The 27,833-nt window shown below is 43.9% G+C and overlaps 1 protein-coding gene and 1 non-coding gene across 2 annotated transcripts; both read left to right on the forward strand.

The window, feature by feature from the left end:
* The first annotated feature begins 872 nt into the window (after positions 1-872).
* LOC102926646 (cytochrome P450 2B1-like) lies at positions 873-22,656 on the forward strand. Its single transcript, XM_016006544.3, has 9 exons — positions 873-1,104; positions 12,595-12,757; positions 12,907-13,056; positions 14,939-15,099; positions 15,801-15,977; positions 16,426-16,567; positions 18,234-18,421; positions 18,592-18,733; positions 21,557-22,656. Exons 1-9 carry the CDS (start codon positions 934-936, stop codon positions 21,736-21,738), a joined length of 1,476 nt encoding a protein of 491 aa, XP_015862030.1. The 5' UTR covers positions 873-933; the 3' UTR covers positions 21,739-22,656.
* Positions 7,389-7,494, forward strand: LOC121826940 (U6 spliceosomal RNA). Its single transcript, XR_006069101.1, has one exon. It is a non-coding gene; the product is annotated as a U6 spliceosomal RNA (small nuclear RNA).
* Positions 22,657-27,833: the final 5,177 nt, after the last annotated feature.

The following is a 27,833-nucleotide window of genomic DNA, read 5'->3' on the forward strand; positions in this document are numbered from 1 at the left end:
CTGCTCCTCTGCCAGGTTTCAGCCTCTCTTTCCTCCTAGCTCCCAAGGCTTCCCAATTCTGAATCTCTTGCCTCTCATTTCTTCTCCTTCTTTTTCTCCCATCTGTGGCTGTCATGGGCCAGAGAGTGCAATAGGGACTCTAGAGAAATTACATCTGCAGCTCCTCAAGGACTCAGGGTGGGGAATGCATTGACGCACAGTCCATGCGACACTGTTCTTGTCACTTAAATGTAATCACATTCATATATGAAGCTAAGAACATAGAGAAAGGCCCACAATTTAAGATTATACATGCAAACACACCACAGATGTGCAAGAGTAGACTAGCAAGCACATCTAGACTCAAACACAGAAACACACATCTGCACACTCATATTAGAATGACCAGCTGGGTGGTGGTGGTGCACACCTTTAATCTCTGCACTTGGGAGGCAGAGCCAGGCAGATCTCTGTGCATTCTAGGCCACCCTGGGCTACAGAGTGAGTTTCAGGACAGTCAGAGCATTTACACAGAGAAAACCTGTCACAGCACAAAAACAAAAACAAAAACAAACAAACGAAAAGAAATGGCCTTTCACTATAAAAAGCATACAGTGCACACACACAGGTCCATGCTTGATTACATAAACAGACAAAACTGAACTGACATGTGTATACTCACCCCCAGAAAACGAGACACATTACTCCCTATGCCCTTTTGTACTGTGTATCTGTTTCATGGTGATCTTGCCAACATCTTAGGGTGGGGCAAGGAGATAGGGAGTGAGCAGGTCACCAGCAGCCCAAGCAGGAAGTAGGGGTGCTCACACTCCTGGACAGTGATGAGATAGGAGGCGGGAACAGCTCAAGTTGCATAACTAGGTGGAGAGGCAGGCTCAGCATAAAAGGTCCTCTGGAGTGTGCAGTGAAGTCACCAGGGGCCAGACCAGGACCATGGAGCCCAGTGTCCTGCTCCTCCTTGCTCTCCTCGTGGGCTTTGTACTGCTCCTGGTCAGGGGCCACCCAAAAGCCCGTGGCCACCTCCCACCAGGACCACGTCCACTGCCCCTCCTGGGAAACCTCCTGCAGATGGACAGAAGAGGCCTCCTCAACTCCTTCATGAAGGTGAGACTTATATGGGGCCTTTATGTGGGCTTGTCCTTGCTTTTGTGCATGGAGATCACTCAGAGGGATGAGCAAGCGACTCCTTCCAGGCCATAGGTTCAGTTGGGAAAGTTGCTGAGTGGACGGTGAGATGCTGATTGGTGATGATGGGCAGGCATGTCCTCACTATGGTGGAATCCTGTGGGGGCAATGTGCTTGGAGTGTGGAAGGTGTAGAGCCATTGAGGCATAAGTGTGTAGAATTTCACTCTGTTGGGCTTGTCTGTTCCAGAAGAGAAAGAAAAATGTCAGAGGCAGTTGGCAGGTTTTGCTCCTGCCAGCAAAAAAGAGAGCAAAGACTAGCTTGAGGTGTTCAGGGACAAAGGGGAAGAGAGGCAGGGCAGGAGGAGGGGTAGAAGGGAGTGTTTATCAGTTTATTGCAGCAGCTAGCAGTGTATTTACCAGTCTCTGCACAGAAGCTTCACACTGGGGATTTCATGTTTAATTACCACTTGCTTGCTAATAATTCATCAGCATCCATGCTCCTACTTTCCATGAGAGCTGAAGCAGTGATTGTAAGTCCCACTCCTCTGTCCCTCCTGGCTCTGGAGATCTTCCTCTTGACCTTGTATTTGTTACCCCCTGGTTTTTTTAAAAAAAAAAAAACCCTCCAATAAATGGCAAATTTAACTATTTTACTTTATATTTTGAGACAAGGTCTCCCTGTGCTTTTAAGGTTGGCTTCCAACACATGATTCTCTTGCCTTAGCTTCCTGAATGAAATGAGAATTGTGTATCACCACACCCTGACACAAATGTTTTAAACAAGTACTTCCCACATGTTAGAAAACTCAAGTCAACGTCCTATTTATTTTAGTTTTAAAAAATCCTTAGACACTTTATCATCTGCATATACTGGATCTCGGCCATTTGTGACCTTCTTTTTCCCTCTCTGTCCTCCCTCTTATTCCCACAGAACCCTTTCTTTTTGCCAACAAGACTCTCCTTGCTTTAATATTCTCATTTCTACCCCCCCCAAGTTTAATTAGGGTCAGAGTGGGCTTGTGTGGGGCTTGTTGCTTGGAGATCACTTTGCACAAAGAGAAAGGATGCCTTCTAGGCTCTAGGTTCAGGTGGGAAGGTTGGTGAGGAAAAGTCAAGATGCTGACTTCTGCTCGGGCGTGGGTGGGGCCCATTTCCTGGACTGTGAACATCTCATGAGTGACTACACCACTACAGAAATCGGCACCTTCCCCCAGCAACACTAACTGCCCACAGACCCACAGTGAGGGGTGGTATCATTCTGTCACAGTGTGAAATGCTGCATCTTTCCCCTGCAGGGACAGTGATGTTAATGATATGAACACACAGGGTCTAGGAAATGTGCAGACAGCAGGAAATTCCAGCATATACCAGCTCTGATGTGATGGTTGGTTGTCTTTGTAACTATATATTTTGAACTATAAAGAGTCCCATGTTCCCCTGCAAGAATGATAGTGGCAGCATTGAGCAGCAGAGCTGCATTCCTGAAACCCGGGAGCTGACAGACTAGTTTGAGATGTAGAATAAACATACAAAAGGTAATTAGCTAAGTTGCCTGTTCACCTGCCTGATACAGGACACAGGCAAAGCAAAATGGCTTTCCTCTCAAAGGTTTGTTTTTACTCTATGTGTATGAGTGTTGCCTGCATTTATGCATGCATAGCACATGCATGCTTGGTGCTCCAAAGGGTGTAGGATTCCCTGGAAATGAGTTACTGATGGTGTAAGTACCAAGTGAGTGCTGGGAACTGAACCCAGGTCCTCTTCAAGAACAGCATGTGCTTTTAAACCCTAAGTCACTTTTCCAGTCTAGTAAGGACTAGAAAGCTGCTGATGGAAGTTCTGCAAGTGGCTGCACCAAGGTCAGGGAGGGAGAAGCACACCAGCTCAATAAGGTGATGATTTTCCTCCCTAGAGCAATAAGGGGATGATTATTCCTCCCTAGAGCAATAAGGGGATGATTATTCCCCCCTAGAGCAATAAGGGGATGACCATTCTTCCCATCTGCTTATATGGTTTAATGAACCAGTCGTCTCTTGGCTGGTGACTGATGGGCCAAGCTGAATTAACTCTTAAGGGAGGAGTCAATCTTTGGAGTAGGTAAGAATATCCTGTCTCCACTCAGGACCAAAGGGAAGAGGAAGGAAGAAGGAGAGAGGAGAGAGGAGGGAAACAGGAGTAGGGAAGCAGGAGGAGGGAGGAATCTATTCTAAATTACTTTTAAGGCTCCTAAACATTCTTCTCTTAAGGATGGAGACGCCAAAATAACTGGGAGATGTGCTGAAATTTGATGATGGAACATTTCCAAAGCTGTTTAGTGAGGGTCAGTGTCTGGACTGGTTTCAGTCACATGTAGCCCCAGGAAGAAATGCTCATTTAGGAGAAGACGTAAGAAGGACCTGGGTGGTTGTGGAGGGGAGCTGCCCCACAGTTAGGAGCACTGGCTGCTCCTTCATGGACCCAGTTTTGGTACTCTGCACCAAAAATAAATCACTCCTACTTGTAACTGCAGTTCCAGTGTATCTGGCTCCCTCTTCTGGCCTTTGAGGGCACTGCATGCGAGTGTTGAACTTTCATACCTGCAGGTGTAACACTCACACAAAGTCCATGATACTCCCTTGGTAGGCTCCCAAGAACATGCATCTGTGTCTGCTCACTGGGCTCTTCGTCAGGCTTTTAAGTGTGGCCTCTGAGGCTTGATTCAAGAGTGGTGGACCTGGGATCTATTTTCAAATGCTTTGATAGTTGTTGGGTGTCTAGAGTCACAGCCTGGGTGTGACTGCTAAGGTCCTGGAGTGCGACCACCTGTTTTATCCTCACAGTAACATCTTTAGAGTCCCATCTTATTCTCATCAGAACCTAGGGGAACCCACCGTTATCATGGAAACCGGTGTTAGGAACAGACTCAGGAGGAACTCAAGGGCAATCTTATCAGAGTTTCAGATTAAAAACATCAGGGCATGCAAGTGGTACATCTTGGCAGCTGCTGGAAGAGGAAGGTGGGTGAGAGAAATAGAGGAATCCATGCCATTTGTAAGCACCCATGTGGTGAAAAATGAGTGGGTGAGCTTCAGAAAAAGAGAGGAACAGCTCAGAGTGTAGGGAAAGCACACCCAGCCTTTGGTCGGTATCTGAAGAACAAGAGATAGAAAGGAAGTTTTGGAAGAGTCATGATTTTCTGAATCAGGACTCAGAAGAGGAGGTGGGTCTCATGATACAGGTACTATAGTGCTTCCTTATGGAAGTTCTGCAAGCGGCTGCATGGAATTTTGAAATAAATATTATTATTATTATTATTATTATTATTATTATTATTATTATTATTATTATGTGTCTGTTTGAGTGTATGCTTACTTTGTGTATGGATGCCCACACCTTTACATAGAGGCCAGATGGTGGTCTTGGTTGTCCTCTATCATTCTCTGTCTATTCCTTTGAGGCAGGGTCTCTCCCTTAACCTGAGTCTTGCATTGTCTTGGCTAGGCTGGAAACCAGCAAGCCCCACCATCCTCCTGTCTCCACCTCCACTTTGGAGGTGGGGCTATGGGTGTGCTTGGGACACCAGGCTTATAACTGCAGACTGGGGTGCAAATCCCAGTCATCATGTAGCAGCAAGTGTTCCAGACACTGAGCTACCTCTCCAGCTTCACTTATAATTTAAAATGATTCATTTTAGATTTATTTTTATTTTGTGTGTAAGAATATTTTTCCTGCACATATGTCTGTGCACCATGTGTGTACCTGGTGCCTGCAGAGGTCAAAAGAGGGCATTACATCCCCTGGAATTGGAGTTAAAGATAGTTGTGAGCTGCCATGAGGGTGCTGGGAACCAAACCTGTGCATGAGATTTTTAACCTCTGAGCCATCTCTCCAACTACTCCAGTTTTAACTTTTGAGCTATGATATTGTTGAAGTTGATCATCAGCCTTTCTAATGCTACGACACTTTAGTACAGTTCCTCAGGTTGTGGTGACCACCACCCATGGAGTTATTTTTGTTGCTGCTTCATAACTGTATTTCTGCTACTGTTATGAATCATAATGTAAAAATTTGTTTTCTGTTGTTCTTAGGTGACCCTGTGGAAGGATCACTCAATCCCCAGAGGGGTTGAACCCACAGATTGAGAACCACTGCTCTACAAGAGTGAATTTTCAAAGCAAACACATTCTTATCATCAATGTGCAGATCAGCTCACATTAAGATTGGTCCCTGTCTTGTGCCCTATAGTTACTACCCTCTCACTATTCTGACTCTGGGGGTTGACTTTACCTGTGTTCAAACTTCATTAGGATAACAGCAAATGTAAGCAGAAGTTGCTTTTATGACAACATTAAGTGTGTGATCATTTCTAACATTGTCCTGATAGGCAGGATTTTATTTTATTGATGCACAAAATTCTCTGGTGTGGGCTCACCACTGTTGCATGTAACATTTTATTAAGAAGGATTCCTTCTAGGAATAATCTGGTTCATTCAATTGGTGAATATGTGTATGTATGTATTTTTGTTGTACAAGCACTTGGAGGTGAAGTTTCTCTGTATGTTTATATTCAGCTTCAAAACTTAGCTGATTCCCCACAAAGGCTTATTCTCTACTCACAGATTCAACTAGCTGTGGATTGAAAATACTTAGTAGAAATGCATTTGTGGCTAAGTGTGGCTCACATCTGCAACCCCAGCACTTCAGAGACTGAGGCAGGAGAATGGCAAATTTGAGACAACTTAAACTGCATGGTGTGTCCCGGGTCAGCCTGGTCTATATAGTTTTAAGATCTTGTCTTAAAACATAAACACATGTAAATCACACATGTATAGAGTTTCCTTCTTAGCACTTTTCATAAATAACATCAGGTCTTGACCATTTTCATAGCCTTTCATTTCTATTAGCTGCATTGCAATCTAGAGTGAAATAAAGGTTGTGAGAGGATGAGGTGGGTTATGTGCAAACACTGCACCATTCTCTTCAAGGGCTTTCAGCACTTGAGGTTTGTGACATTCTTGGGATCAATTTTCTGAAGATGACCAGGTATTTTCCAACAGCGTGTGCTGCAGTCGTGACTCACATTCAGGTCCATTGCTAGGTGACTATCACTTTTCCTTCTCATGTAACCCAGTGGGTAGGTCAGGACCATTCTCTAGAACAGTGTGAGAAGCCATTAGACAAGTTGTCACTGGGTCACAGGAAGCATGATTCTTGACTGAGATTCCAGAGCTGTCCAGACTGAAGAGTATCAGCAAGGATCTATATCTGTTTTTACATATATATATATATATATATATATATATATATATATATATATATAAACATCCATATCATATCCATATCTGTAGCTGGAGTTTTTCCAGTCCTGCCCAGCCCTGTAGTTAGGATGAATCTCTCCTACCTGCATCCTGCAGCCACTTGGTCCCAAGGAAACACTCAGAGGCTAATATTACATACAAAATGTAAGGCCTATATGTCAGGCTTCTTGTTAGCTAACTCTTATAACTTAACTCAACCCATTTCTATTAATCTATATTGTAGATGTACGGTCTTGTTAAATAAGAAACACAGAGCCAATACAGAGATGAAAGCCCAAGAGGTCAGAGCTAAAAACCTTACAATTCACTGCTGCTGTTGTCCTCTTCAGCCAGAGAACTACTTCCTGTCTGTTTGTCTTTTTTATAGACTTTCTATTCTGCCTTCTCATTGGTTGTAAACCCAACCACGTGACCTCCTCATCACTGCCTGTCTGTACAGACCCTCCAGGTCTTCTATGGTTGGTATTGAGATTAAAGGCGTGTGTCTCCATGCTGGCTGTATCCTTGAACACACAGAGATCTGCCTAGCTCTGCCTCCCAAGAGCTGGGAATAAAGGTGTGCACCACCACAGCCCAGTTTCTGCTTTGGCTTGCTATTAGCTCTGATCCCCAGGCAACTTTACTTATTAACATACAAATAAAATCACATCTCAGTAAAATTAAAATATCACCATACTATATTTTGCCTCTTAGCTATGGCATTGCTCATCTGAGGGCATCTTGTTGCTCCTTGGGTGGTGGGCTGGCATCTCTCCCATTTCATCTCTCACTTTCCTGTATCTCTCTGTTTGGATTCCCCACCTGCCTCTAGGCTGCCTTGACATAGGCCAAAGTAGCTTATTTATTAGCCAACTAGAACAACACATAGTCACAGCATACAGAAAGACATCCCATAGAACTTCTCCATTTCTGTGTAATCAAAAAGGAAGGCTTTAACTTTAACATAGTAAAATTACATAGAATAGTGTTCGCTTCGTCAGCACATATACTAAAGTTGGAATGATACAGAGAAGATTAGCATGGCCCCAGTACAAGGACGGCACTCAAATTTGTGAGCATTCCATATTTAAAAAATACATGTAAATAAAACAGTTATCAAGCAAGAATTAGTTATAATATCTAGTCTATTTGTATTTGGCAAAATTAAAGAAACTAGGCTATCATCTGTCCTATATTTGTGAGTTTAAAGTTTTATATCTAATTTTATCTTTTATCATAGCCAAGGAAAATTATAATTATAACTATCTAGTCTTCAACTCCATCAAAGATCCCAGAAGCATATAATATTCCCTGAGTAACAGGAAGTGAATTGCAAGAAACTCCCATAATTTTAGAAATTACTGAGATATCTGGCTGCCTGGACAGTCACCTAAACTTTCTCAGCACCATTGGGGCATTGATCTTCTTCAGCCTACAGGCCTAGAGTCTCTGGCAGACTTTTTAGTGAAGCAGGGAATTCGAAGGATTATCTCGCCTATTGGCAAAGTTCACCAGTTGCTTCTCCCTGTGTCCTGCAGAATATCTGGCAGTCTCCTCTATGAGGCAGGAACCTAAAGAAGGAGCTCCCCCTTTTTAGGCAAACTTTAGTGGTCACTTTCCCATGGATCCTACATGTCCAGTCTATACCACATATTGTCAAGCAGTCCAGGCAAGAACAGTTAAAAGGCCAGTTTTGCCAAGAAGAAGATACACTCCATATGGAGTGTCTTTGATGCTTATCTTCCACTTTGAAGTAAGTGTGACATGTCTCATTGTCCAGAAAAGTCTAAGTTTTAAAACATTTTAAATGCCATATCTGTAATTCTTTGAAGTGTTTGAAGATTACCTACCTAATTGAAAAATACCTATGTATATCTAGAAAACTTAACATGACTACTTATTAATCTGTATTTCTCAACTATACACTACAATTTCAAATGAGCAGCACAAATATAGTACCCCAAACAGGAGTAGAAATACATACAATATAACAAAATTTTTCTTTAATTTGCACCAATAAACAAAACACCTTCAAATTTTCATCAATAAACCAAAATCCATAGCAATGTAAAACATTTAAAATAAGTTGTTGCTCTTTAAGTGCCCTGAATAACCTACCCTTTCATTCTATCATGTCTACACTATTCCCTTTTCTTCTTTAGAAAGAGATGGCTTTCATAATCAACCCCTTTTAAGTAAAAATAAACATTTATAAACAATATTTTAGGAATTTGGGCATAGCTTTTCATACTACTTTCTGCTGTTTGGGGGTGCTGGCAATCTTATGGGAATCCTGAGAAAATTAAGAATCATAATTAAATCTTGGCTGTAGCAGTCTGTGAGGCTATATCAACACATCAGAGGGTCTTGGTTGATCAAACCATATTAGCCTGGAAGCAGTCCATGGGTTCTCATCTTCTGTGGAAATAAAAGCAGAACATCTTTTCCAAAGCAATGTATCCTTAGACATAAATTTAAAGTCAAGATACCTTTAAAATATACATACTGGTTTAACTCAGCAGTCTTTACAATCAAATGTCTCTCTCCAATTAAAAATCCCAAAGACAATACAATCCAGGTTCTCTGTGTAAATTTCATCTTTTTTTGCATTTATTTTATTTTATTTTATTTTATTTTATTTTATTTTATTTTACAATACCATTCAATTCTTCATATCAACCACGGGTTCCCCTATTCTCCCCCTCCTACCCCCTCCCCTTACCCCCAGCCCACCCCCATTCCTACCTCCTCCAGGGCAAATCCTCCCCCGAGGACTGCGATCAACCTAATAGACTCAGTCCAGGCAGGTCCAGTCCCTTCCTCCCAGACTGAGCCATGTATCCCTGCATAAGTTCCAGGTTTCAAACAGCCAACTCATGCAATGAGCACAGGACTTGGTCCCACTGCCTAGTTGCCTCCCAAATTGATCAAGCCAATCAACTGTCTCACCTATTCAGAGGGCCTGATCCAGCTGGGGGCCCCTCAGCCTTTGGTCTATAGTTCATGTGTTTCCATTCATTTGGCTATTTTTTTCAATAATTGAGTAAAACCGAAGTTTATTATAAGCCACAGTCGTCCTAGGGACCTCCATGCTCTATATATATATATATATATATATATATATATATATATATATATATATATATATATATATATATATATATATATCCTCCATGGTTCTATGGGTTGTGGTCTGATTGTTCTTTATTTTATATCTAGAATCCACTTATGAGTGAGTACATACCATAACTGTCTTTCTGGGTTTGGGTTACCTCACTCAGGATGATTTTTTCTAGTTCCATCCATTTGCCTGCAAATTTCATATTTTCGTTGTTTTTCTCTGCTGAGTAGTACTCCATTGTGTATATGTACCACATTTTTTTCATCCATTCTTCCATTGATGGGCATCTAGGTTGTTTCCAGGTTCTGGCTATTACAAATAGTGCTGCTATGAACATAGCTGAGCATGTATCTTTATGGTATGAATCAGCATTCCTTGGGTATATATATGCCCAAGAGTGGATGGCTGGGTCTTGAGGTAGTTTGATTTCTAATTTTCTGAGAAAGCACCATACTGATTTCCACAGTGGTTGTACAAGTTTACATTCCCACCAACAGTGGAGGAGTGTTCCCTTTGCTCCAGTAAATTTCATCTTTATGTGGCTTGACTTTTATATTACTTTTACTGTCTCTTTAAATACTTTATTTTTAAAAACTATTTCATTATATAGCTGCATATGTTCTTTTATCTCTCTCTTCTAAGCCTATGTACATTTTTACATACATTTTAAACCATTTAGAGTTTTATATTATCTGAATCTGTCTTGTGAATGCATAATCCCTCTTTGACTACGAGCAATTTTAAGCTGTTAAGCTGCATGGTGACTTTGGCTGTTGGCTCCACCCCCCATCCCCAGCTTCCCAACATGTTGGAGGTATGTTTACCACCAACTCTGGGTTCCAGTGCTCACCAATGAGTCTGGGAAGCAGTGGGTCTATGCCTCCATCCAGCAGTATATAACCCAGAATTCCACCCCCATTGTTTTGTCTGTACTAGCAAAAGCTAAATCCACCATGCATCACACTGCATGGCTTGGAGACACCTCTGTGTACCATGACCGGAATCTGCCATGCTGTAGGTCAAGCCCACACAGCTGCGAACCTGCCATGCTGTAGCTCAAGCATGCATGTTGCAGCATTTTTATGTCATGACTTGCTTGAGAGACTCAACGAGGAAGCTGCTCTTGACTCCATTTTAGAATCCATTTTTATAGACTTCTCAGGTTTGGGGTAGAAATTCTTGACCCACATTGGGTGCCAAAATGTAGCCAGAGGTTTCTCCAGTCCACTCTGGCCCTGAGGTTGGGATGAATCTCTCTCACTCACACCCTTCACCTGCTTGGTCCAAGTAGACATGCAGAGGTTTATATTACTTACAAACTGTATGGCCTATGGGTCAGGCTTTATGTTAGCTAGTTCTTACAACTTAACCCATTTCTATTAATCTACATGTTGCCAAGTGGCTGTGGCATTAGTGGTCTGCAGATATCTTGTTGCTCCTTGGGAGGTGGGCTGACATTTCTCCAATTCTGCCTTTCTCTTTCCTGTATTTCTGTTTGGATTTCCCACCTGCCTCTAAGCTGCCTTGACATAGGCCAAAGAAGCTTATTTATTAGCCAACTAGAGCAACACATATTCACAGCATACAAGAAGATATCCCACAGCACATATCACAGTCTATATCTATATCTGTGTTTGAAGCAACAGGTTAAGCATCCTCCCCCCCCACCAGTGAGAACGTACTCCAAACACTTGAGAAATAAGAATAAAGCTCTTTAATAATGCACATCTGGTTCTGACCAACATCCTAGAGAAACTAGTCTCAAAGAGACATTTTTAACAACTTGTGTAGATCTTGGGCACTACCAATCCATATGTGCTGTCATCTGTAAATATCTTGTAGGTTCCATCAGATTTTGAGCAGTTATACATATTTCATAGAGATAGGAACTGGAAGCCGGTCTATTTCAGATAAGTGGAGAGTTATAGGAAAGATATCATCACCATTAATTTTAAAGTAGACTGGTGTTGTTCCTTTTGAATCACATTGCTTGTGTCTCAGGCATTGTTCTGTTGCTGTGAAGAGACTCCATGACCAAGGTAGCTCTAATAAGAAAGCATTTAGTTCATTATCATCATGGCAGGAACATGACAGCAGGTATGGCAGGTGCTGGAGCAGTAGCTGAGAGCCACATCCTGATCTGTGGGCAGAGAGAAAAACTCTAGGCTTCGTATGGGATTTTGAAACTTCAAAGCCCATACTCAGTGACACACTTCCTCCAACCAGGCCACATCTACCAATCCTAATCTTTTCAACCTGGTGACCAAGCATTCAAATACATGAACTTATAGAGGGCCATTCTTATTCAAACCACCTCACCGGTACTCTCCTACCCTCCTGGCAGAATTACACTCTTCCTGATAAGAGAAACGGGACTTAATGATCATTGTTAGCCAGTGCTATCCCCTTTGAACTGCCCAGTAGAGCCATGTTCTTTAATATGGGAATGGAGCCTAATTCACAACTAACTTAACAAACAAATATTAGCAGAAATATATTCTCAGAAGCCTAAACTACAATTATGTTCAAGGTACAATATTTTTCCTACATTTTCTAACAAGTCTGGCTGTCTTACTACTGATCAACCAGTCATATGAGAGGCAGCATTGCCTTAGGTAAACCCTACCTTGTGCAGCTTAGTATTTCCTAAGCAAGTTTACTGCTGAACCCTCTGTAACATTAATTCATCACTCTCAGTTTCCTACATTATATTTTTATATTGTTTATTTTTTTGATACCAGGTCTCATGTAGCCCCAGGCTGGCCTCCACCTCAACAGCAGCAAGAGATGATCTTGAACTCCTGATCCACCTCATTTACTTCCCCAGTGCTGGGCTGATAGCAAGAGCCACCCACCCACTGCCATACTGTAATGCAGTACTGCTCAGATCATCCAGCATCCATGCAGACTTGCTTGGTGGTGGATTGACCCTGAAATTGCTATGTCCTCAGAAGGGGAAGGTGGTCAGGGTAGGGCTTCCTATGTATCACTTTGTATCTAAGTGTTTTCACAGGGTAGCAACAACGTCTTCATTGACTAACAACAATCCTGGTGCCCTTATGCTTGGTAGCTTCGAGAAAAATATGGAGATGTGTTCACAGTGCACCTGGGACCGAGGCCCGTAGTCATGCTGTATGGCACAGAGGCCATAAGGGAGGCTCTGGTGGACCAAGCTGAGGCTTTCTCTGGCCGGGGGACAATTGCTGTGGTTAGACCAGTCTTCAAGGACTATGGTAGGAGTCTCAAAGTTTGGGTTGAGGTGGGCTGGAGAATGGGCCCAGAGAGAGGAGAATCTGATGGAAGGGAGGGCATGGGGTGGGGAAGGACCCAGGTTTCTTTGAACTTCCTCTATAACTCCCCCATGCTTCTCTTATTTTCTTAGGTGTGATCTTTGCCAATGGGGAACGCTGGAAGACCCTTCGGCGATTCTCTCTGGCCACCATGAGAGACTTTGGAATGGGAAAGCGGAGTGTGGAGGAGCGGATTCAGGAGGAGGCCCAATGTCTGGTTGAGGAACTTAGGAAATCTCAGGGTGAGTCCAGGAGAATGGGCATGAAGGAAGATGGTGATACAGAGACCTGAGTGCACAGCCAAAGAAAGAGAAGAGACATCCATGGGCAGAGAAAGAAATACACAGACACACAAAAAGACATACACAGAGAGACACACACAGACATACTCACACAGAGAGACATACACAAACATATACACAGACAACACAGACATGCACAGACACACACACACACACACACACACACACACACACACACACACACACACACACTGGGGAGAGGATGGAGAATGAGTTAGGGGGAGTGAGAAATACAGAAAGACAGGGAAAGAGATGTGAATTTCACAGTGTCCAAGAATGGCTCAAAGACATAGACTGAGAGAATTGCATGCAGGCTACTTATGTTCAGGGAAATGATGCCTGGGTTAAGAATATGTGTCAGTCTGGTGTGATAGCGCAAGCCTGTCCTCCCCATTATCAGGGTACTGACAGGAGGATCATAAATTCAAAGCCAGTTTGGCTACATCATGAAATCTTGTCTCAAAAGAAACCGTGGTCAACACAGTGGGTGCAGGTCAGGCTTGCTGGGCTTGCCTGGCACACACACAGTTCCCAGCCTGATCCCAACACCACACCATTGCCATGGTGCTGCATGCTGGTCATCTTGGTATAACTGAGGTGGAGGCAGGAGCTTAAGGTTGAGGTCATCCTTGACTTTATACTGTGTTCAAGGGCATCTTTATCATGTTATCCAGTCTTAAAACATGGTCTATGTCCAAGGCAGGTATTAGAAGCAGGGAACTGTGTTCTTTCCTTGAGGATGTCCTGATGAGTGGGGTGGTGAGCAAAGATGGGGTGTTTTACTTTGTGGCAGTCATAGGCACTTCTGGGTACTTATAGAAACTTCACATCAGGGGCATCCTGGTGACCCCGTCTGTTTTTACTAAATCATTCCTTTTTGCCAGTGTTTGTCATCTCTTTTAAGATTTCTCAGGAGACTCTGAGAGGTGCATGCAGAGACTGGAAGGGAGCAGAAGGAAATCAAGAGACGAGGAAAGAGAAAGCAGGGTGACAGTGGCAGATGCTGAGATGGAACTTGAAGGACCAAACACAAGAGAAATACTGGGGGAGCAGGAGTGACGGGAATAGAGGGGAGGAAAATAGGCAGGGGGAGGGAAAAGAGAAAGACAGAAATGCTGAGAGACATTTAGACAGGAAATCAGAGAGACAGATAAAGGCTGACAAGCATCAGGGAAAGATCTGCAGAGGAATCAGAGACAACAGACAGGTGAGACCCAGAGAGAGGGGTAAAAACGGCTTAATATTGCTGGGCTGACAACATCCCTCCCACCATGAGGGCCCATGAAGGAACCAGGAACTAAAGGCAGCAGGCACTGGGTGTTGATGGTTCTTGGAACACCACAGAGCCTAGAATAGAAGGAATGGAGGAAGATTCAAAGGAGAGACTTCTAAATCCACACAGGCAAACCCCACACCGTTCTCTGCACCATTCCTGCCAGTGGGAGTCAGCTATGGGCTCAGAGTTAGAATGTTGTCCTGGGAGGAGGTGCACGGTGGAGACTACATTACACATACACATGCTCTGCTTCTCAGCCCCCTGGGTCTGATCCTGGTCCCAGTCATGAGGAGCTGTGTTACCTTGGTGAAGTTAGTGCCCATCTCTGTGTATGCTAATAGCATTGCATCTTATGTATAATTTTGAGAAGAAATTAAATAAAATGGTGTATGCAATCCTGAGTGCAGGGCTTGGTTCTGTATGTCCAAATGGGGTAGCAGCAGTTGGTAGTGAGTAGAGAGTGGTGGGGACAGGTTTACAGAGATGGGGCCAAAGCCCAATGTTCCCCTGATGCCATGTCTCCTGAACTGCATCCTCATTCTCCAGGAGCCCCCGTGGACCCTACCTTCCTCTTCCAGTGCATCACAGCTAACATCATCTGCTCCATTGTTTTTGGAGAGCGCTTTGACTACAAAGACCGCCAGTTCCTGGGCCTGCTGGACCTGTTCTATAGGTCCTTCTCTCTCATCAGCTCATTCTCCAGCCAGGTCAGTGGATGGAAAGAGAGGAGCATCCAGGGCAGAGGAGAGAAGAGGCTGCTCTGTGGGTGAAGAAGGGAGTGTCTCAGGGCTGGAAGACAAAGGCAGAGACAACATGGAGAGACAAGGAGCCTGAGGCCTGGAGGGCGAGGCGAGGATGGGGGTCAGATGTTAAGTAGGGTGGAGAAACCCTAATGCAGAAATACCGAGTCACCCAGACATGAGAAAATGATGACATGGGGGGTGTGGCTGTAGCTAAGAGAGTAGAGGACTTGTCTATCGGGTGAATCCTGGGGTTCATCCCTAGCACAAATTAAGCCAGATATGGCGGTACATATGTGCAATTCCACTACATGGGAGATCAGACTTCAATGCCATCTTTGGATAAATATTGAGTTTGAGGAGAGTCTGAAAGACATGAGACCCTGATTGACAAAAACAAAAACAAAATGATGGCTTAGGAAAGAGTGAGAGAGAATACAATACAAGTGCTGGAGAAAGACTCAGAGAAACAGGCTGAGAGCATGCTGTGTGTGTGTGCATGAGAGGGGAAATGAAGGAAAGAGAAGATGAGCAAAGGAGTGAGGGAGGGGAGGGGAGAGAATGGAAGGAGAGAGGGCAGATCCTTGTGAAATATGGGGACCTAGGAACACAGCCTGCTTATTGAGTCCTGCTAGCTCCAGGTGACCTCCTGAGCTTCTTTCCTGCAGGTGTTTGAGCTCTTCTCTGGCTTCCTGAAGTACTTTCCTGGAGCCCACAGACAAATCTCCAAAAACCTGCAGGAAGTCCTTGACTTCATTGGCCAGAGTGTGGCGAAGCACAGGGCAACCTTGGATCCCAGCAATCCAAGAGACTTCATCGATACCTACCTTCTACGCATGGAGAAGGTAAGTCCTGCATGAATGAGAGAAGTGATGCGTGAGAGTGAAGGCTGGGGATGTGAGCAGAGGAAAAGGGGGAAAGAGGATGGGGAGGAGAGATAGGAAGTGGAGTGGAGGAGATGCAGAAGAATCTAGAAATTGAAGACTAGAGAAAGGGACGAGAAAATGAAATAGGAATATAGAAGGCTGTGTAAGGAACACAGGGCAAGGGACAGAAAGCAGAAAAGACCTCATAAGAAGATAGAGCTTGGGAGACAAAACTTGATAAATTACCAGAGAGCGAAGTCGAGAGAGAAGGAGACAGAACAGGGAGTAAGTGACATTGTCGAGGACTGAGAAATGCCGTGTGGTCCATACAGTGTGAGACAGAAGGTCAGTTCCCAGGATGTGTGAGCATCTCCCTGTCAGGATCCAGTCATCCTGACCTTCCCTTCTCTCTCCCATCTGGAACCAGGAGAAGTCCAACCAACAGACAGAGTTCCATCACGAGAACCTCATGATCTCCGTGCTGTCTCTCTTCTTTGCTGGCACCGAGACCAGCAGCACCACGCTCCGCTATGGCTTCCTGCTCATGCTCAAATACCCTCAAGTTGCAGGTGCGCTTCAGGCGGTCAGTTGGGTGTTCTTCTAGCTCCCCTTTGGTTGTGGAGATTTGTGTGGATGAGAGATACTGGGGCCTCTTACAACTGGAGCTCTGAAGATTTTGGACTACTTCTAAACTAGGGCAGTACTGTGGTTGTTGTGCAAATTAACACTCAGCTGGCCCATTTTCCATTTATTTCTCCTATCACTTTAAGGTTGATCCATCCATCCAACCATCCAACCATCCAACCATCCACACATCCACCCATCCATCCATCCAACCATCCATCTATCCATCCACACATCCACCCATCCATCCATCCAACCATCTAACCATCCATCCATCCAACCATCCATCCATCCACCCATCCACCCACCCATCTATCTACCCATCCATCTTCCATCCATCCACCCATCCATCCATCCATCCATCCATCCATCCATCCATCCATCCATCCATCCAACTTTCTTTCCTTCCTTCCATTTTTCTATCTTTACATCCATTTATTCATTCATCTTTCTGTCCATGCACCTGTTCATCCATCTACTCATTCTGTTCATTTACCCACCTTTCTGTCCACCGACCAACTCATGTCATCCACCTTTCTATTCATTCATTTTCACATTAATCTAAGCATCTGCCTAACTAAACACCTATTTACTCAACCATCCTTCTATCTATATATAAACACTTACACACACACACACACACACACACACACACACACCCAGTACCTACCCATTTAACCATGTATCAATCCACTGTCTAATTTTTTGTGATTACCCAACTGGCCATTTCATTCATTTATTTCAATTCATCAACTTAGTTTCCCTTTGATAGGTAGAATTGAATGAATTGTCATTGATTATGCATAAACTCATCTATTCTTCCTTCAAAAGTTTTATTCCTTAATCCTTTCACTAACTAGCCTTTGAGTTTATCTTTCATCTGTCTATCCATTATGCCTTTATCCTCTAATTGAGTCATCTGTTGACTTATGAGTTGAATACATAATCCAGTATTCAGTCTAATCATTTCATTAACTCACAAATCTGTTCATTTATTAATTGATTTATCCATTAATTTTATTATGTATTCATTTTACATGCATCCATTGATAGATTCATTTGCTAATCTACCTACTTCTCTGTTATATTCCTGAGGATACAGCCTCCAGCTCATAATACAATATCAGTGTAAATTTATGGCATGTGTGTGAGTGGAAGCATGTGTTTGTTAGTACTAGGGTGTATGTGTGTAACATGTGTATATGTATGTGTGTGTGTGTGTGTGTGTGTGTGTGTGTGTGTGTGTGTATAGACAGACAATTCATTCCCTTGCGAAGGTGAGATTTTTATGCTTTTCTCCCTCACACTCTTACACCAATATGATTGCTCTGAAGTCTCCCTATGCAATAGCCCTTTGCTGTATTTTTCTCTTTTTTTGAATCCCTGCTGAAATGAGGTTGAAGCTCGTCGAGGAGAGCTGTGATATAGTTTTAAGCATGGGCACAGAGAGACAGTCGCTTAAGAACAGGACAGTTGTTTGTACCCACATGTGCAGTGAGTTTCTCAGGGAGGCTCCATGATGCCCTCTTTCCTGGGTTGTTGGCTTATAGAATGAAATATCATTGCTACAAAGCAGGCAAAGCAGATCCAGTGTTCCTCTTTTCTGTGCAGAGAAAGTGCAAAAGGAGATCGATCAGGTGATTGGCTCACACCGACTCCCAACCCTGGAGGATCGCACCAAAATGCCTTACACTGAGGCTGTCATCCACGAGATTCAGAGATTTTCAGATCTAGTCCCGATTGGTGTCCCGCACAAAGTCACCAAAGACACTTTGTTCCGAGGGTACCTGCTTCCCAAGGTGAGACCAGCTGCCATTCCACATCTCTACTCCATGTCCATCCTCCATTCTCCTCATTACCAACCTCAGCCTGTTTGTGGTTTCCTACACTCTGTCTTTCTCAGGGACTGACAGTTTGCAGATGGGAGTCAGGGTATGCTAATATCTTTGTGTCTCATAATGTCTCCTAGAACACTGAAGTGTACCCCATCCTGAGTTCAGCTCTCCATGACCGACGGTACTTTGAACAACCAGACACCTTCAACCCTGACCACTTCCTGGATGCCAATGGGGCTCTGAAGAAAAATGAAGCTTTTATGCCCTTCTCTATAGGTGAGACCCACTTGTGCTTCCTTTCCCAGACACTATAGGGCAGGCTCATCCTCCTGGACACAGCCAGGTCTAGGACCCTGTTTACTGATTCTATTCCAGCTGCTTTGTCTGAACCATTTTATTCACCCTGGCTACAGTGCCATAAGAGTACTCTTGAATTAAAGGAGCATTCTGTTCATCAGTACTTTGGGGAATTATTTAAAAGCCTCTAAATCTGAGAAAATGCGATTTCTTAAGAACCAGCAGCAAGAACAACTGCTATCATCTATGAACACTGCTGTGAATTGGGTAGGGTCTTGATGGCCAAGGAAGCATTGACTTTAGCTGTGAGCACTGGGGAGTTGGGGCATGTCTTGACATGCTTGTCTCTGTATGCAGTAAATACTCTGGCTTGCTAAAATGTAATAGAAATAAAAATTACTACCATTTATTTGAGCAAAGAAACCGTTCATGATGGATAACATCCTGAACCAGAAAAAGTTCAGAGTTACAGCACCCATTATTGTCAGCACATGGTGTCTATAGACAATAGGGAGCTGGGCATGGACACACAGCTCAATTGTTGCCAGTTCTGCTTTTGCCTTACTTGGCCAGGCTGGAGTAGTTGGCAGCCTAGGGTAGGTCAACTGCTATGAGAGACCGAGACTTCTTCTTCATTGGAAGAATATAATCTCAAGGTATTGAGTTATTGTGTTGGCTGTTGTGTTTGGTAATTTGTTAGTGCTTCCATCCAAATTTATTCAGTCTTATGAACTCTATGAGATGTAAATATGGAAACTTTTTGTTCATGTTTTTATCTTTTGGAGAAAGGGGATTCTAGAAACAATTCATTAGCCTTTAGTTGTATTCTCATGATAGGGATGGAACCTGAGGGTAAGTGTTTGTTAAGCAAGTTCTCTCAGAAGAGTTCACACCTCCAGCCTCTCCTTGGTGCATTCTAGAAGATGCTCTCCTGTTGTTCCTTCTCCTGTTCTCATTTACTCACTGAGGGTTTTCAAGCAAGTGTTCTCTTACTTGCCATGTCTCAGCTAAGAATTGTCTAGTGTTGAGTGTCCAAGTGACTTCAAGACCCTGGGATTAGCCTTGTTCCTGGCTCTGTCCAGTAAAAGGGCCTCCTTTCCTATTTGATCCTCATAGTTGAAGACACGTAAGATGTGAGATATAAGTGAATTGTCTGTATAACGGTTCCAAGTTTAGAAATGCAGATTGTTGAGAAAGGGGATGTAAGAAGAAGACATTGAAGAAATGCATGAACAAATGTGGTTGGACAGAGAAGTTGGAGGGTTTAGAATGTTGGCTAGGAAGTTTAGAAAAAGCAAGCAGAAAAGAATAGATAACAAGACACGTAGTAATGGTCAGTGTAGACACAGCTTCAAGGAGACTTATGTGGAATGCAAGCAAGCCAGCAAGGAAGCTAGAGAGTGAGCAAGCAAGCAAGCCAGCCAAAAGGATATTAGAACCAAAGAGATATGAGCAGTGTCTGAATCACCAGCTCCAGGCTTGGGAACATTGTGTTGAGAGTGAGATCAGCCATAAAAAGCTGCTCTGGAAAAATCTGGGTCATAAAATGAATTCCAGGAGAACTGTCTCAGAGAGACACTCTATGAATTTCTAAGGTCATGTCACCTAAGTTCTGGAAATGGGATACCCAAAGGGATAGGGTGCTTTCCCTAGACACCCCTACACAGGCACGATTTCCCAACAACTGGAGGGCACAGGCATTGCTGGGAAATCCCTCCTCTACCTGAGGACTGAGGTGGTCAGGTGCAGAGTAAGAATCTCTGAGGTACAGGGCAGGAGGTGGAGCCTCTGCCTGGGCTTTCAGGCTCCCATTTTCTGTGGTGCTCTGTGCCTGAGGTGACAAATCAACAAGGCTCCTTATGTCTCTGAGAATACTCTGGATGCCCCTGCCCATTCTTGATTGTGTGAACCATTGTGTTTGGGAACTCGCTGAAGTTCATTGGTCACAAGATGAAGAAGCAAAGGAGGTAGAGAGAAAGAGAAAGGCAGAGGAGAGGATGGTGACAGAGGGGACAGAGAAAGAGAGAAAGGTGGAGGAGAGGATGGGTGACAGAGGGGACAGAGAAAGGGGAGAGACAGAGAGGCCATGCTCTGTAGTCTATCAACTTCCTGCCTCAGTCTCAAAGTGCTGCACTTGCACACATGTGCCTCCATGTTTGGCTCTTATAGGACCCTTAACACCATCCAGTTGTTCATCTAAGAGTCTTTGTAAACAGTACCTTCACCCTCAGGGCAGTCCCATGACATGGGTACCAATCCCTCACATGAGCTAGAAGGGAACACAAAAGATGTTGCATTAAACATGTGTACACATACACACTTGGCTCCTATTATAGTACCTTCTTACAGTTCTGGAACAAAGGACTCTGATAATCCCACAAATGGTAGAGAGCTGTTGGAAGTGACCATGAGACACACACCAACAGATTGTCCTGAATTTTTGATTAATTAATTGTGTATATGTTTGAAAGTATATACTTGTGTGCTATGGTGGGTGTATATGTCTTTATATCAAAGGACAGACTGTGGGTGTTGGTTCTCTCCTTGCAACATGTGGTTCTAGAGGGTGAACTCGTCTTCAGGGTTGATAACAGGCTCTTTTTCCAAGCTAAGAAGTCTTACTGGCCCTTGCACCAATTCTTTAAGGTTTTGGGAATCTCTTAGTATTTTCCAAGTGCAGGTTTAAGGTCAAACTCGTTGTTATTCTTTGCAATCCCCAGAGTTATCTGGGTTTAGGGATAGGACAGTCCAAAGGTTGTATACTGCCCTGGGGCTCACATGGCTCATTCTCTGTGCCTACAGGAAAGCGCATTTGTCTTGGCGAAGGCATTGCCCGCAACGAATTGTTCCTTTTCTTCACCACCATCCTCCAGAACTTCTCCGTGTCGAGTCCCATGGCTCCTAAGGACATTGACCTCAATCCCAAGGAGAGTGGCTTTGGCAAAGTGCCTCCAACATACCAGGTCTGCTTCTTGGCCCGCTGATTAGGCTGTGGTGGCCAGGTGACCTCATTCCTGTTGAGAATGGCCCCATCTTTCTGCCTCTGAGAGACCTGCTGGAAACCAGGCCCTGGGTCACTGCTCACTTCATAAGACCTCACTGCAGCTTCTGCAAAGCTGGAGGTGTGTTCTTCTGCCCTGTGAATGGCACTGGAGAAATCAATCAGGTGCCTTTCTTGATGTGTGGACAGAGAGATTTGGAGGCCACATCTCATACTGAATCACTCCCGATAGCCATAGTCCCCATGTGTCAGCTCCTGTAGATACATGATCTATGCCAATGGACTCTGTATATGATCTGAATACTGTATTCTATAGATTCGCCTAATATGTATGGCTCATGTCAACAAAATCACATAGTGTGTGATCTTTGGTGTCTGGTGTCTTTTACTTCACACAATATTTTCAAGGTCCCTGTGCATTGCAGGCCACAGTCACATACCTTCTTAGGCTTTTCTCTTGATCTTTCTCAGCCAAAAGCCCATTTACCTTCTTTCCTGTGTTTGCCAGCAAAAGGTGTGGTCCTGATTTAGGCTGGGTCTTTCTGCCTCTAAGAATCTGATAAGAAATCCCTCAGAGCATGCTCAGCAGCTTGGGTTTTAGTTGATGCCAGATACAGTCAAGTCAACACTCAAGAGTAGCTGTCACAAGGTCCAGTCCCCTGAACTCTTGGATACTTTTGCATGAGGCCTCTTGGTTGTCTGGTAACTAAGGTTCTTCTCAGAAGGGCTTCTGGCTGCAAACTTGACCATATCCAGGCCAGGTTTGTGAAGGGACACCCTGTTTCCTTGTTCCCTGTGGCATTGTGAGAACCTGGAACAGGAGGTGACTGATGCCAGGTGTTAAATATGGTGGGAAAATAATCAATAAGTAAATAAACAACTCAACACTGTGACAAAATGAGTCACTCGTTATACTTGCCCCATATGCAGCCAGACCTAGTCTCTCTAATCTCTGTCACTCCCCTCAGATGACCAGAGTAAATCCTCGTCCTAAACTCTCCGGACTGACCCAGTTCTGTGAGTCATCTGCTCTTGCTGTCTTGTCACCTTCTGACAGAAGTGTCTGGGAGCCACCCTTTGAGCAGTGTCCCCTGAAACTCAGCCTCTGCACACTGCACTGCTGGGACAAGCAGGTGCTTGTGGGAAGTGTCATTTATTTGACATCATCACCTAGGAAGGTGTCTCTAGGCAGCCATTGGCCAATCAGCAGGCAGCTCTCAACTCACCTTTGAGATTCCATATTTCCACCTTCATTGCCAACCTCCCTGTAGCCTATGGTGAATTATCAGGAGGTTTGGCAAGATACATTTCTGGCTCACTCTCTTCCACCAACCACAGAAACCGGACAAAAAACAGAACAGTCTGTTTTCAAGAAAAACAGGAATGTTCAGCATGGTAATGTAGGACCATGGCACTCTGGCTTCTCCTAAATCTTGCTAGTCTGGATCTCGGGTGGCTCCAGCTCAAGAACTGTCTTTATCATGGACAATGGCTTCTGCCTTTGCTGGAGAACATTTCACAAACAGACCTCATGAGCTACTCACATCTTTCCAAGGGGTGAGATGGGGAGGAGGCAGGAGGTGGGAGGAAGGAAGTGATGCTCACAGGCAGCAAAGAGTTGCAAGTCCACGGTTCAACAGACATCTCCAGATCAGGTTGTGAATCCTTTAATTCTTCTTCCATCCCTGCCATGGCACTAGAGAAGCTTCTAGAGTTCTTATGAGGAGGAACAGTTTGAAGGTAGGTGGGGAGATAGGTGCAGATAGATGTAATGTGGTCTCCATCCTTGAGAGCTGCATTTGCTTACATGGAGTCCCTGAATTTCATAAAGTCCTAAGTTGGGAAGGTTCTCAGAAAAGCTGGGACCATGGAAGGGTATGAGAGAGATGGTCATGTGAAAACACAGAACTCAAATTTAGGTTCTTCCCTGATGAGACCCAGACAACCTTGGGAGTGTGATCCAGAGAGGAAGGACCCAACACTATGGTTAGCTTGTGAGTTCTTAGCCCTACCTCTGCAGCTGAGGGTGAAATATGGAGACACTGTCATGCTACAAGCCATAAAAATATATGAGGTAGGATTTCAGCTGATTATGACAAGCTAATACCTGGAAGAAGCCAAGGGCCTTCAAGAGGTTACACTGAGGCTCAAGGAGTCTTGGTGATATTGGCTTTTTTTTTTGAGACAGGGTTTCTCTGCGTAGCTTTGCGCCTGTCCTGGAGCTCACTTGGTAGCCCAGGCTGGCCTCGAACTCACAGAGATCCGCCTGGCTCTGCCTCCCGAGTGCTGGGATTAAAGGCGTGGGACACCACCGCCCGGCTGATATTGGCTTTTGATTAATATCCATTTCCTGCTATGAATTTCTCATGCACTACTGTAGCTTTTCCATTATTCATTGGGCACAACTTCTCCTGCACTAATGGAATGTTTTGAGAACCTTCTGCACTGACAGCTATGCACAGCCAGAACCCCAGTTCAAGCCTTCATTAATTATCATCATTGGCAGCATCTGGCCAGGACCATCCCTGGATGGACAAAAGTATCTGATCAGAGATACCTCTGTGCTCCCTAAGAACTTAAGCATCCAGACTATCTGTTTGAACAGGCCTGGAGATGTGATAATTAAGCTTAACTTTCTCCTTTCTAAAATCTTATCTCCAGTTTTAGATCAACCTTTAACAATTAACTCAGAACTAAACCGTTCTTACCTACAGGTACATCCAGCTGTTATGGAAGTGGCTTAGCCAAGATGCCAAGTGATCAAGCACACTTCTCCCCCATCCTGCCAGAAAATGTGGGAGCAGAGATAGTTTGGAGAGATAAGGGCTAAAGGGGTAAAAGACAGTTTTATTTTCAGAGCAAGGACTAGATGGAGAAGAGAAAAGAGAATTGAAGAACTAGATGGGTAAGAACTGGAGAGGAACAAACTGAGATGGGGAAGAACATTGAAAAGCTAGAACAGAATACTAGAGGAATGAGATGGAAGATGAGAAATAGCCAGATGAGGAAGAACAAGATGAGAAAGAAGTTGATGGGAGAGGAGTTAAGATAGGAAAGAACTAAATGGATGAGAACCTAGATGGGGCAGGACTAAGATGAGAGAATTAAGATAGAACTTAAAGGGGACAGCAGATAAATGTAGAGAGAAATCAGGCAAGAAAGTAGCTAGGCATGAGAGCAGAATTGAGGCTATGTAGACAGAATTTTATCTGAGAGGAATAAAGTAGACAGACAAAAGAGCTCGGTGTACTTAGATTCTTTTCCTGAAAATAATTTTGCCATTTGTAGCCTCTCTTCTAAGCTCCTCGGAAGAAGATTATTAAGGCTGGTCCTTAATAATTTTTGAGACTGTCACACTCTACATGGGCTTCAGCCTAGTCTTGTCCTGTATGGACATGAGGCAATATGGGAGGCCATAGAGGATCAGGCTGAGGCTTTCTCTGGCCAAAGTCTTATGACCATCATTGATCCATCTTCCAGGAAGTGATGAGTGGGAGATGGTTTTGAGGTTAGTTGGAGGGAAGATCCTACCCACCCCACTCTTATGCTGGTTTTTATTTTTTATTTTTGGCCAAAGTATAACTTGGAACTTCCTCTAGTGGTTCTATATGACCACCATGAAGGACTTTGTAGCAGAAAATGGAGCATGGAGGTTGATGTCAAGGTAGACGCTTGGGGTCTGCTGGTGGAGCTTTGGAAAACCTGAGCTGAGTCCCAGGTGTATGTGCAGGAGGTCAACACATTGGAGACAAAGAGATGGAGAGTGTGCTTGCTAAAGATTCAGAAGAGTGATGAAGAGACAGGTTCTTGGGGTGGGGATGGAGGATGATAAGTTAAAGATCCAAGGATACATTTTGAAATAGAAGTTTCACAGAAAAAAATAGAATTAAGATATGTGATACTAGAAATAGTTAACAGAGACACAAAGTATCTGGGTGAGAAGGACAGATGGATGTTAGACAAAGCAGGATGTGGTAGTTTGAGTGAGAATAACCCCCACTGGTTCATATTTTTTGAGGACTTGGTCCCCAGTTGGTAGAAATGTATTATGAGGACTACAAGGTGTGGCCTTGATGGAGGAGGTGTGTCACTGGGGATGGGCTTTGAGGTTTTCAAAGCTCATGCCTTTCCCAGTTAGCTCTCTGTCTGCCTCATGACATGGATGAGATGTAAGCTTTCAGGTACTTCTTCAGCACCATGACTGTCCACCTGCTTTCATGTTCTTAACATGATAGTTATGGTCTCACCTCTGAAACTGTCAGCCCCAGAAAATTCTTTTTTTTTCTCTCAGCTGAGCTGGTCATGGTGTCTTAGCAGAATAATAGAAGAGTAATCAAGACAAAGGACATAAAAGGAGAACAGACTCTCAGGGAGTCAGAGATGAGACCAGAGAGACACAGGTGCACAAGGAGTCACACCATGACTAGAGAATAATAGACACAGCAATGTTTCTGAAGTACAGGCAAACCAGGAGATTGTACCAGCCATGTGAGTGTCAGCCAGAGGGACGATGTAGGGGAATGAGACCAAGACAGAGGGTACAGGAAGGTGGATATAATGGAGCAGAGGATTAAACCAGAACTCTGTGCATGCTAGGCAAGGATTCTACCAACTGAGAGACATCTCCAGCCAATTTTGTCCTATGGTGGCCTCTGTAATTTGAGAGATTGCTGTAGATTCCAGTGTTGTTTGTATGGTTCTCTCTTTTCCTCCTTTGCAGATGAGTCAACATGACCTTCCAGCTCTTCATTTGTCCTCAATTCTTTTGTGGATATCAGGATAAGGAACAAGTTATTACAGGGAGAAGATAAAATTCTCATTTGAGGTGTAGACATATGTGCAACCTTCTGTGATGCTATACATGAACTACACAAGTTTATATTTTCCCATGTGAATGATGAATAACAAAGTTCACAAGGTGAATGGTTGTGTGAAATATTGTCAGCAAAATAAAACTTATTGGTATGGAATGAATGTTATTTTGTGTGTGAAAAGGTATGAGGGTTGTGTGTGTGTGTGTGTGACTGTGTGTGTATGTGTGTGTGTGTGTGTGTGTGTGTGTGTGTGTGTTGGGGTGAGCAGGGTAGAAGGCTATAGTTTGAATGTCATCTCTAAAACCCATGTTAAATTTAAACGTTATTATAAAAATGTTAAGAAGTGAGATGTTCAAGATTTGATAAGGTCATAAATCTTTTGCCTTGATGTTATAGGTTGATTGTGAATGTTGCCCATATGGTGATATTTTAATTGTACTTAAATGTGATTTTATTTGTATGTTAATAAATAAAGTTGCCTGGGGGTCAGAGCCAGTAGCAAGCCATATCAGAAATAGGGTGGTGGTGGTGCATGCCTTTAATTCCAGCTCTTATGAGGCAGAGCTAGGCAGATCTCTGTGTGTTCAAGGATAAGGCAGCATGGAGACATATGCCTTTAATCTCAATACCAACCATAGAAGACCTGGAGGTCTGTACAGACAGGCAGTGACGAGGAGGTCATGTGGTTGGGTTTACAACCAATGAGAAGGCAGAATAGAAAGTCAATAAAAAGGACAAACACACAGGAAGTAGGTTTCTTGCAGAGAGGTAGGGCAGCAGTGGCAGTGAAGGGTAAGGTTTTTAATCTCAGCTCTTAGCTATTGCTCTGACCTCTTGGCTTTCATCTCTGAATTAGCTCTGTGTTTCTTCTTTAAAAAGATGGTTACATCTACATTTGTTGCCCAGTGTGGCAAGAATTCATTAAAAACTGCTTGGCTTGGTGGGTCCGCTTTCCCGCCTGGGCTCCCTAGCTCCGGCACAGCTTGGCTTAGGTCTCAGGCCCGACTGACTGACCGACTGTAGCTGCAAGCGGTTACCCACAGCTGTGCTAATTGCTTAAAGCCTGTGCTACAAACAACTCAGGCAAGCCGGAGGTACCAGTCGGCTGCACTGGACTGCAACTGCTTCCAGCTGAAACGCCAACGCATGTGGTCGGAGCTTAAGGAAGCCAGAGTCCAGGCTCAACTCGACTCAAGCGGGAACACATGGAAGGATTTAAGCGTTTAGCCAGAACTTGTGGCTTCTCTCTCTCTCTCTCTCTCTC

Source organism: Peromyscus maniculatus, chromosome 1 (genome assembly GCF_049852395.1).
Source record: "Peromyscus maniculatus bairdii isolate BWxNUB_F1_BW_parent chromosome 1, HU_Pman_BW_mat_3.1, whole genome shotgun sequence".
In the NCBI taxonomy this organism is placed as follows: domain Eukaryota; kingdom Metazoa; phylum Chordata; class Mammalia; order Rodentia; family Cricetidae; genus Peromyscus; species Peromyscus maniculatus.

What these genes read in the sequence shown, in the direction of transcription:
- LOC102926646 (XM_016006544.3), top strand. Translation starts at nt 934, where the DNA reads ATGGAGCCCAGTGTCCTGCTCCTCCTTGCTCTCCTCGTGGGCTTTGTA. An exon ending in ACCTTCTACGCATGGAGAAG is followed by an intron (nt 15,978 to 16,425) that starts GTAAGTCCTGCA and finishes ATCTGGAACCAG; the next exon opens with GAGAAGTCCAACCAACAGAC. An exon ending in GAGGGTACCTGCTTCCCAAG is followed by an intron (nt 18,422 to 18,591) that starts GTGAGACCAGCT and finishes AATGTCTCCTAG; the next exon opens with AACACTGAAGTGTACCCCAT.